This window comes from Bombus huntii, unplaced genomic scaffold (assembly GCF_024542735.1).
Source record: "Bombus huntii isolate Logan2020A unplaced genomic scaffold, iyBomHunt1.1 ctg00000107.1, whole genome shotgun sequence".
Classification (NCBI taxonomy): domain Eukaryota; kingdom Metazoa; phylum Arthropoda; class Insecta; order Hymenoptera; family Apidae; genus Bombus; species Bombus huntii.
Genome location: NW_026099360.1, coordinates 73,365 through 85,103, shown reverse-complemented (window position 1 = coordinate 85,103; position 11,739 = coordinate 73,365). Strand labels below are relative to the sequence as shown.

Genomic DNA, 11,739 nt, shown 5'->3' with positions numbered 1-11,739 from the left:
TACAAAAATCACGATAATCATGAAAATGGGGAAATCCTATATTCTCGAATCAATTCACAATTTATTTTGCATATTAATTAGATTCCGCGCTCATCAGTACGTACTCACTGGCGACATCGAGAAAATTCCTGTATCGGCAATTCCTCGTACGACCAGAGGATCGGAAATATCAAAGGATATTATGGCGCAGCGCGAGTGGAGAAACAGAAACATATGAGCTTAACACCGTAATACTCTTATCATAGAAATAGAAGCAGTCCTCAATTCCCGCCCGCTAACTCCTATCTCCACCGATCCAAATGATCTCCTAGCCCTCACTCCCGGACATTTCCTCATTGGCGATTCATTAATGTGCTTACGTGATCGAGATTTCAGAGACATTCCATCGAACCGACTCTCCAAATGGCAGCATATCCAACAGCTTAAACAACATTTTTGGAACCGCTGGCATAAGGAGTATTTGAACGAGCTAACCAACCGCAATAAATGGAGCAAGGGTGGACACAGCATCCAAAAGGGCACAATCGTCATCCTCAGAGAGGACAACGTTCCCTCCATGCATTGGCCTCTGGGCCGAGTTATCAAGGTTCATTCAGGCGCCGATGGTGTCATCCGGACAGCTACAGTTCAGACGGCAAAGAGCATTTTGGATCGGGGCGTCAAAAGGCTTGTCCCACTGCCAATTCAACCCGATCTCGAGAAACCCGAACAACTAGCCACCGAGACGAAATAAGATGGGAACTTCAACCACACCTCCCTAGTTTGATCGGTACCCTCTCAACGGGGGGAGAATGTTACGCCATGCGGCTTACCATAGGTCATATTCTTAACTATCGATCGCGTCGCAGACGGATCGTCGCGTCTGCCCGGCAAACAAACATTGTAGTGGCAAGCGCATGGTTCATTAAGCAGGGCGACTTCCAGAAACGTCGACTCGTGGCCCGTATTTTACCTCGCAGTAAAAGAATGTGGCGTGATCCGAACGTAGTGGGGGTCGCCTTCCAGAAAAAACGAAAAAAATCGAAAGGCGTTCAGAACTTTTCGAGAAGTCGAACCGTCAACACATGTGGTATGTCGCGCATTACTTATCAACCAAAACGCAGTTACATTTTTTTTGTTCCATTTATATCTTTCTAGTTAATAAGTTGTTGAAATAAACATTAATTTATTTGTGTTAATTCTGTGGAATTTCGTTGAACTACCCTTATTATCATAATCGAAATAAGGGGATCGATCAGTTCGTGGCGTCGATTATTTAATCGTAACGGGAACTTACAACTCTCGTTGACGTGCTATCTCGCGATCGCGTCTCTCCGCGAACGGTCGAAACAAAATGATTCACTAAAAACTGTCCTGAATTCCTAAGAATTTATTTACCGAAAAACTGACAAAGTGTTTATTTAAAAAATGAGGTTGAAGGTAGTCCTTTTCTTTCATTTCATTCATTTTCATTTTCTTTCTTAAGTATGGCTAACACAATATCTAATCAATTAAAATTTTATATTTTCACGTGAAAAGTTTCTTTAGATAATTATTATCAACATGATGACTCACTCTTACGGATTAATACGTGTCTGTAGGGCAATCCGGTGGACTTGATCGGCCTTTTACTTCGAAAGTTGAGTAATCGGTGTCGCTTTCTTACGCATCTTTGAACTGTATAAATGTTTTAAAATTGTTTGATCCAGAATGTACCACACCGGACAATCAAGAAGGCAGGTGCCTTGACTACAGAAAATGTAAACCTCTGCAAGAAATATGGCAGATACAGTACCGTACAGCCACCGATTTTTATAGACGATCAGTGTGCAGATACCAGGGCAATGTTACGATCGTTTGCTGTCCGAACGATCCAAACAAAGAGAAGAGAGAAATTTTAATAAAAACTGTGTATAAGTATAAGGCTTTGCGACCACCATACTGTGGTTTTAGCAACGTCTCTCATACCAGGGTGGTCGATGGTAAACCAGCTGAACTTGGTACGTTTTATGTCTTTCTTTCCGATTAATAATAAGCCATTTACTGCAAAGAATGAACTTTAAAGGCATTAAACAGCACATCAATGTACATTTCAATTAGACTAAATAATAATGCTATGATTTTATCGGTAGTAACTTTACTTATTAACTTGAATTATTTCTTTCTTTTACTTCATGTTAGGAAGAGTATCTTTTTGCTTGAAATAAAAAATTGATATAGGAGTAATAATATGGATAGAGATCAAAAACTGTTAGGGCAGAAATTACACGTTTGAACTTTATAGTTCAGTATAGTTCAAATAGAAATTATATAGAATTATTTAATAATTTGTATTCCACTGGAATAAAAATTTAATTTCTGTCTTTATCAAATCTCTATTTCAGAGTATTTGTACGTATGTACTTATCGTCTGCTGTATGATCGAATATCGAATAGGTAATAATCGTTGTTACCCGTTATGTGAGAAAAAATTATGTATATTCACAACTATGACTATTGCATTTTAGGCGCTTGGCCATGGATCGCTGCATTAGGTTTTCGTAATCCCCGAAACCCAGACAAACCACTATGGAAGTGCGGAGGTTCCCTGATATCGGCTAGGCATGTTTTGACCGCAGCACATTGTGCACATATGGATGGAATAGAAAACATACACAATCATAATATTGTCATTCTTAGATTGGTGGAGGAGGTGCCATTTTCGAGTAAGTCCTCAAATATATATATATATATATGCTATTGAGTATTACTGAAGTATCATATCCTGAAATTTCTTACTGTACACATATATTGTGTCATAAAGCGTGTATAATTCTTTCTCATACTTTTGGTCATTCGTTTCCTGCATTTTCATTTATTTTTTTATTTTTCAGGGTACGTATATCCCATTTGTACGAAAGAGCCCCTACGAAAGAGCAACTTCGTCGGCTATAACCCCCTTGTTGCTGGATGGGGAGCATTAAGATATAGTAAGTGATATCAATTTTATAATAAAATTAAATAGTTCCAGTCTTAAATATCTTTCTTATTTTCTTCGTAGGACGACCACGACCTAATGCATTAATGGAAGTACAAATGCCAGTGATTAAGAACGCCGAATGCAAAATAGCTTATTCCAAATTTCCTAATGCACCTGATATCACTGATGGTATAATATGCGCCGAACATGCTCAGGGTGGAGAGGATTCTTGTACGGTAATTAAGTTACAGAATTACTACAAACTATACGGTATCTGAAGACACGTCGATTCGAATTAACATCAAATCGACGTCTTAAACATTAAAAATAATAGATAAACACAATTTAATAGTTTTGCCCACTTCTCACACCTCGTTATGGTATTTAATCTAATTTCCTTCTAATCTTAGTTTTGCTCAAAATACATATAACATGTACGTTATAAATTGGAGTATTTCAATACACAAATCAATAGAAGATTATTACTGTATATAAGTATAATTTCAATACAATTCGATCGATATATTTCAGTATCTTTGATTAAAAATTTAACGATCCTTTCAGGCTGACCGCGGCGGACCACTGCTGATACAACATGAATTAACCTCGTATTTAATAGGTATTGTGTCTTATGCTTATAAGTGCGGCACAGCTGGGTATCCCAGCGTTTACACTAGGGTCACATCGTACCTTGACTTCATTCTCCAAGCGATGCAATAATATGATATTACTGTTCCATAAATATCATTGTGTAAAAAACGTAAAGTTGGATTTTCTTATTGTGGAGATAAGAAACAGCTCAAATTTACATTGTTTTGTACGTTACAAATTATAGGCTTAAAATGTACGAAATGTAACTTTGAAACGACACTAATCTTTTACGCACGATAAACCTCCACGACTTAGGTATGTAAAGATGATAAACGTATATTAATTCTATAAATTTGGTAATAATAAACCAACTTTCTGAGAAGTTCTGTAAATTTCGTTTCTGTTGTATCAAGAGAATAATGGAATATTCCACTTAGATCGTATACTTCTTGTACGTACGTACAAAATTTTCCGGCTAATCTAAAACACTTCATAAGATAGAGAGCTTCTGGAAATTCGGACACAGAGAGTGCATAAAATACAAGATAAGTCTCGTGTCTTTCAAAATTATTTTTTATTCGCTAAAAACGTCCTGTGTACTCATGCAATCACATGCAACCTCGAAACTTCACTTATTTTTTATCACTTTCCAATTCAATACACAGTTTCAGCATTTTTGACTATATGTAAGAGAAATTTCCATTCAGCCAAAGGTGTACTTACAGATTATAGATTCCTATACGACTCTCAGTAAAAATTTATCCGCACTCCAGATAGTTAAAACTTCTGTCGACCGTATTGATCCATCTGCACTCTTCGTATGACGTCAATATCTGTTCAGTGCTGCTGCGCAGGTTTCTTTGTGTTACGTCAATTCGTTTGTGACCGTTGCGCGAGTAATGGCGCTTTGCAATGGTGATTTGCAGGAAAACAGTGCAGGATGCTGTGATTCGTTTCTTGTGGTCGGAGGTTATGTTTGATGCCTATATTTATCAAAGATTTAATGCACATTATGGAGAAAGTGTTTTGTCACGAAGTGTGTTTGAATGGGCACAAAAGTTCAAAGAAGATCGCACGAGTGTTATGAAAAAACAGCTGGACGCCCGTCCACATCCACGATGACAACATTGAACGTGCTCATGAACTTATGCTCTATGGAATAGACGAGTGACACTGGATAATGTGGCAAATCATTTGCAAATCAGCCACGGCTCTGCTTATGCAATAGTGCACGACAGATTTGGATTTTAAAAAGTTTGTGCGAGATGGATGCCGAAAAAGCTGATGAAAAGGTGAAGACCACGATGCATTCGTGGTTCGCAGCTCAGCCCAAAACATTTTTTAATGAGAAAATACAAAGGTCCTTCGGCAAATGGACAAAGTGTATACAGAAATCGAGTGATTATGTCAAAAAATGATGTATGTCTTTTTTGACAATTGCTTAAAATAAATTCTACACCGACAGAGCGGGTAACTTTTTACTCACCCTCGTAAGACACTTAAATTTCCAATCTATTATGATGAATAAAAGAGCTTATACTATTAAATCTAATTGTATTTTGTTGCATGAGAGTACACGTGTATGTGATGTACATTACCTTTATATCCCCTTGAACGCTTCAATATTGCGCATATATACTATATTTTGTACAGCTTCTATAAAATTTCGTATGTTTGTTTAGGCTGTTAATCTAGAGGCTGGAGTACAAAGAAGTGGCACAATGATGTGGGCTGATGACATTTATTATTAATAATTAATTAATTAATTAATTAATTAATTTAATAATAATAATATTTATTAATAATTAATTTTTAATTCTATCAGAATTTTAATGAAACTGTCCCTTGGGAAGGAAGAACTGATACCTTGATATCACGGTTTGTACATCCTATATATACGACAAATTTTAGAACATTATATAACGAAGAACCAGATCGTCGTGGCCATGTGATGTGAATAAAAGGACTTGAATTTGATGATATTTTTATAATGTTAGATAACATAACTAAGTATCTTCACAGTAAGATAGGATGACATGGTTTACATGATCTTAATGTTGTTCACTCGAGTGATGATATTATAAGGAAAAGCGTAATATCACAGGTAGGATGATTCATAATTTAGAACTACTAACTCATGTATGTATTAAAAATTAAAGAAATATATTAAATTTTATAGGATATTTATCTTTGGTAACCAGTAATTCAGAGATTGGTATTCATGGTTACTATAACGAGGCTGTAGAAACGCACCCTTTCTTCTTTGCAAATGGTCCTGTATTTATGTCTAAGCCGAAACTGGAACCTCTGAATAATTTAGATTTATTCTTGTTATTTTCTAAAATACTTATCTACAGTATACCATAAGGAATGATACCGTATCGCACCTAATCAAGTGCCTTAAGAAACATCAACAGGATATCACAGTAAGTAATCCCTTATCGACAGATATGTAAGTAAAAGTTATGTGTCATTGTTATACACAATTATGTGTTAGTGTTATACACAGTTATTTATCATTTTCTATTAATTCAGTTGTAGCCACTACAATATCTATGACACTGGTAGTAATTATAAGAACAATAATGATGTTCTATAAGAGGAAATGATGATTAGGAACAAAAACTTACAGGTAAGTCAAAGTATATGTTATTTGCCATTTGAAAAGAAAGTTACTAACTTGGAATTTTTTGATAAATAATAATTGTGCAAAATATATTGGATTTCAAATTTGTCAAAAATTGAAATTTAAGAAGCATTGTAATAATATAACATTAATATTTTGATTTTTCAGGAGATATCATGCGGTGGATGGATAATATGTAAAAAATATTAAGCAGTATATGAATTTTCATATTGCGTAGAGATAACAAAATGAATTTTAAAAAATGTCGACACGGTAATAAGAAATAGCATCGTGACAAAGAATATATAAAGACAGTTTCATTTTTTATAAATAAAAATTTGTTGTTCCAGATTTTGAAATACAGTGAAACGTTTAATTAGTATCTTAATATCTTTAAATAATTATTATTTTAGAATCAATTGTAATTGTATCATACGTACTTTTGAATTCGTGCAAGAACATATGTAATTTTGAAGTAGTTATTATTAGGAAACTGTTAGACGCGAACAGTATGCGAAAAGTTAGTATGCAGTGTAATAATTATCAATCAAAACACAAGAATTAAATTCTTGAGGAAAAAATTTCCGGAATTTCTTATTTACATGATTATAGAGAAATCCATAATAAAAAGGAGCTGCTTTCTAATACTTCGCTTCCTTGTAATGCCTACGTTAACAATAACGAGGTTCGACTTTTTGTTTTTAGAGGGATACTGGAAAATTTGAAAGTACAGTACCATTGGGAAGAAAATCACGATATTGAAAACGATATTTGCAAGTAAATTTCCAAAAAATCTGTTTTCAAATTTTCGCTTTCTATTTCACATTAAAAGAAAGGGAGGGCTGCCTTCTTTTTCTGCAAGACAAAACAAACATTCTGAATCTCGTATCAATGAATGATGTCAATAAGTTATTTTTCTTTTCAGATTGAACAATATTCCAGATTTATTCATAATTTCATACTACGCGAAGAATAGACTTTCATAGGTATATAAAGGAAATATTAAGTATAGGAAAACTCTTTTTCGTTGTAGGTGACATATGCTTCACGGTTGAACACATGTATTTTTGAACACATATAAATGAAAAAGTACTCTTATGGAGAAAAAGAATTGATACCTTCGATTGACATTAGATAATTTATATAAACTTATGAACAATCACTATCACTATCAGTTTGTATTTTAGGTGCACACGCAGATTTGTTGGAGTTCTTATAAAATGTACTTCCTGTACGAACGTTTTATTCTTCCAAATTCTACGATACTATGTCTCATATGATAACTATATGGATTAAACGTAATATAAATGATCCGAAAATAGACTCGAACGACATTAATTGTCTTTCTATTTATACCAATATCGAAAATACAAGTAAAGCTGGAGCAATAGTATGCAAGAATGGACTATTTATTATTTTAAACCAAATCATAGCATATTCAGAATGCACAGTATTATCATGAAATGTAAATGAATCAGTTGTAAACGAACGATTTTACTGTAAAATCGTTGCCGCCTTTTTTTCATCTGAAATATAGCAGCAATGAGTACATTCTTTTAATATATAATAAAACGAGATATCTTTATAAAGTTACATATGTCATCACTGGTAACTGTTATCTCGTATGACGCCAAATATACCGTTAGTATGGAATGATATTTTTATGAAGATATACTTTAATGATAGATTTTATGAATGAAACGTTATATAAGAAAAATTATCTCTTGTTATTCTATGAAGTGTAGTAGCTAATGAAGATTAATTTTACGAAGTATTAGAGCAAAAGAGAATTAAAAAATTAAAAAGATCTAAATAAGATTGTTCGTGTGGCTTAATTATCTCAATTCTGGTACACCACTTGTTACATTCTAACTAATTAGCGCTAAACAATAACTTGCAAATATTAAAGATATTAACACCTAAAGGTTTTCAGGAAATTTTATAATATTTGATTATTGTATATCTAGTCATTGATTGATAAAATTTCTTGTATAAGCATAGATCGAGGTTGACGTCATACGCAGATTGCATATCATTGACAGGTATCGTTTTAATTTATTTTATGGCTAGAATCGTTTGAATATTATACGAATAATTATTTCCATTCGAACGATTAATAAATCACGTACCTATAAAAGATATATTACGAAAAAGAGGTGACGAAACAAAAAAATATTGGAAATTCCGTTGTCATTAGATCAATTACTTTTGCAATGATTTTTATTTCCATGTAATTACATATGAAATGGCTAATTCATTAACATCTCCTCGAATCGAATATAATTCGTTACACTTCACAACGATTCAAATAATGGACGGGAAATATATAATAACTTTCCTGTCCTTGCGTTAAAATAGTACTGTACAAATCAGATGATACAACCTAACCCCAACCTAACCCCAAAAAACCCAATTACATCCACATTGCATGACAGCACACTTGCAATGGATTTTTGTGATTTCAATGTCACAGACAATGACACAACTAATCAGAACACGTTCGAGGCTATAGACATTGAAATTACCGCGTGTTTAATACGTTTAAAGCATAAATCTAAATTTCACGCGATTATTTCTTTGTACATTGTGAAACTCTTAAATTATCTTAATCGAATAAATAATCCTAATGTAATAAAACATCTTGAAATAGACCTAGATATCTGAAACAGAAACTCGAAGGATAAGAAATCCTAAAAGGTACTAATCCTAAAATAACAAACTCCTAAATAATAAACAAGTGATAAAACCTGTTATAAATAATAAACCTTACCTGGAATAATCAAATCCTAACTAATCGAAAATAAAATAAGGCAAGCAATTCTTAATCTTTCAAGTAATTTTTCCGAAAACACAGAAAGATAGAGAAATTAAAAAGACGCAGCACAAATTGCAGCACAATGAAAGTTTCGGAGCGATGAATACGATCGTATTAAACTAAATAATTTTCAAAAGTGAAATTACACTGAAACGTATATCGATGATATTTGTCATTTCTACGATCTGTTTCGCTTGATCGTGCTTCTTTTCTGATGTAAATTCAATTTATAATACGAACTAAGTTTCCTTTATTATTATTAGTCCTGCGTCTTTTTAATTCGTCACTTCTTTTATTTCAGAACAATGACGGGCTCCAAGATGCTGTTCGGATGTTTGGCGTTAATTGCTTTTCTGCATCCATTAGTTCACGTTTGTACTTCGAGTAGTACAGCTCAAGGTTTGTACTTCGAGTTGTCTTTTTCCATGCACTTCAAATTCCAATACGATCTGGTCACGTGGCCTTCGTACAATTTCGAAATTTTACCTGTTTGGTAATCGTCAATGAAAAAAGAAGTTATGCGTGACCTCAACACATTGAAACAATTTTTATGATTTTTTATTTGCCGGTTGGTCAGCAAGTTAATGGAAAAATTTCACTTAACTATTCGCGTTAATCTCTTCGGTTTAACTTTTGGGAAATGCTTCGTTAGCTTCGGGAATATTCCAACGATTCGTTTTACGTACAAAATAAGCATGATAAATATTACATCACGGTAATGTAATATCGGAATATATTAAAGGTGTAATTTTGTTCGATTAATTATAATTTATTAATAATGGATTGAAAATACAGATATTAGTTAGACAGAGAAACGATGTTTGATTAACAGGAAAACTAAATGCAACGCTCGTATTTACAACAAATAACTTGACAACTATTTGGTAACTCTCTCTCTCTCTCTCTCTCTCTCTCACTAGCAACTCTAACACTCGACAACACTCGCAACTCAATTCTAACGACTCTATGCTTCGACGTCTCGATCAACTCTGATTCTCGCAACACGCACACTTTTCGATTCGCCTTGAATAGCGAAACCGTCCTTCTTCTAACGTTGTCTATTGTTTCCCTCATACCTATGTAAGAACTACCAACTACGTGCCTTTAGTCACGTAGGCACTCTTAAATGTAAACGAACCACAGAAACACGACGTACACGGTTTTTCTATTTTCAGCCGATCTCCAATCAAAGCTATTCTACGATATTACAATCGGCCTTTCCTGACAATCACATCTGCCCTCAGATGTGCTCATCATCGCCGCTCGCACTTACATCACTATCGTCAGCATTCCACCATTTCATGTGATCGGCTGCCGTGGAAGTTGTACGTGGCCCTTCGTGCTCCCCCTCTCGCTGCACTATGCATCGGTCATTTCGCAGGACTTTTATCACCCGATACGGTCCAAGAAACTTCGGATGCAGCTTTAGCCCGGGACCCCTCTGCATCCTCTCGATTGCCACTAGATCTCCCGTCCTGTATGCTGTCGCCTTCTTGCGTCTCCTGTTATACGCCCGCTTGTTTCGGATTTGGATCTCCTCAATCCGTCTCTTTGCGTCCGCACGCAGCTGATCTCGTTCCTCTTGGAACACCGCGGCCTGTTCGTCCTCGATGCTACTGCTCCTCTTTCGCTCTTCCTCTATCTTCCTCTCCGTTGTTTGTTTACCCATTTCACTCTTGTCAGGGGCTTTGATCGTCGTGGCAGCATCGTGACATTTTCGTAGGCTCGGTTCGTACATGGAAGACGTTAACAACTTACCATCTACCGAGACTATGATCTCTTCTTTTTCGAAGGTCTTCACGTTCATCGTGTCCTCGACAATCCCATCGTCGTCCTCGTCATCCACATCCTCTGTATATCGATATTATTGGAGGGATTCCGCACGTGCGACTTCCCTTGTCTTTTCGTTCGCCTTGCATTCACTCTCTTCGAGTCTATCCGAAAACTTGAAACAACCCTCGCACCCGCAACGCTATCCTTCTCAGTAAATTCGCAAATATCATCAACAACATCCTGTTGCTGTTGTTTAGCCAGATTCTTCCTCCTCGTGATGTTCGCTAAGTCCTCCTGCTGGCCGCAAGAATCCGACGAGGACACCATCTCGTGGTCCACTTTACCAATCACCACGTGTCTTGCCACTATTCTCCGTTCCTCCGACACTTGCTGCACAGCTGCCCGATACTTCTTCAAAACTTCTGCTAACTCTTCTTTATTTTCTTCCAATTGCGACAGTAGCTCAGTTCGTTCGCGACTAGCTACATTAACACGATCTTCTGCTTCGGAACGTTGCCGCAGTACTTCCTGCAACGAAGCCTGCGTCTCATTCGGTTCTTGCTCCAGTGCCTGTTTCGCTTTAACTGCAACTGCTCTAGCGCATTCTGCATCTTCTAACTGGTTCTTCAGCTGTCGTAAAGCTGCTTTACCCGTCGAGTCACCTTTCGATCTCTCCAGCATCGTTTGAGCGTCTCTTAGCAATGCTTTGGTTCTCTTCAAATCTCTTTTTAGCCTATGTTGCATGTCCTTAACGTGTGACAAATCTATCTCACTCGCCTGTGTCTCTACATCTATCTTGAGGACTTCCGGACACTCATCGGGATTTTCGTCCTTTATTCTACTAATAAAAGATTCTCCCCCTTTTATACTTATTTCAACAGTGTCCAAAAAGTCTGCGCCAATAATAAGCGAATGTTGCATCACTGTGTCTGGAACTACGTGTATGGTTATACAGTACGACTCATTGTCTATAATAATGTTCGTGGAAAATTTCCC

The 11,739-nt window shown here is 35.7% G+C and overlaps 2 protein-coding genes across 2 annotated transcripts; both read left to right on the top strand.

Moving 5' to 3' along the window:
* The first annotated feature begins 846 nt into the window (after nucleotides 1–846).
* Nucleotides 847–2,008, top strand: LOC126876946 (venom serine protease Bi-VSP-like). The gene is made up of 2 exons (XM_050639825.1): nucleotides 847–1,069; nucleotides 1,689–2,008. Exons 1-2 carry the CDS (start codon nucleotides 967–969, stop codon nucleotides 2,006–2,008), a joined length of 423 nt encoding a protein of 140 aa, XP_050495782.1. The 5' UTR covers nucleotides 847–966.
* A 291-nt stretch (nucleotides 2,009–2,299) lies between these two features.
* Nucleotides 2,300–5,279, top strand: LOC126876942 (venom serine protease Bi-VSP-like). Its single transcript, XM_050639820.1, has 7 exons — nucleotides 2,300–2,415; nucleotides 2,487–2,684; nucleotides 2,853–2,948; nucleotides 3,020–3,174; nucleotides 3,503–3,557; nucleotides 4,456–4,999; nucleotides 5,212–5,279. The coding sequence occupies exons 1-6, from the start codon at nucleotides 2,397–2,399 to the stop codon at nucleotides 4,476–4,478; spliced, it is 546 nt and encodes a 181-aa protein (XP_050495777.1). The 5' UTR covers nucleotides 2,300–2,396; the 3' UTR covers nucleotides 4,479–4,999; nucleotides 5,212–5,279.
* The last annotated feature ends 6,460 nt before the right edge of the window (nucleotides 5,280–11,739 follow it).

Coding starts and splice junctions, on each gene's coding strand:
- LOC126876946 (XM_050639825.1), top strand. CDS start 967: ATGTGGCGTGATCCGAACGTAGTGGGGGTCGCCTTCCAGAAAAAACGA. Junction 1,070..1,688: donor TCGAACCGTCAACACATGTG/GTATGTCGCGCA, acceptor TGTTTGATCCAG/AATGTACCACACCGGACAAT.
- LOC126876942 (XM_050639820.1), top strand. Junction 2,949..3,019: donor ATGGGGAGCATTAAGATATA/GTAAGTGATATC, acceptor TTTTCTTCGTAG/GACGACCACGACCTAATGCA. Junction 3,558..4,455: donor ATTAACCTCGTATTTAATAG/GTATTGTGTCTT, acceptor GGTGATTTGCAG/GAAAACAGTGCAGGATGCTG.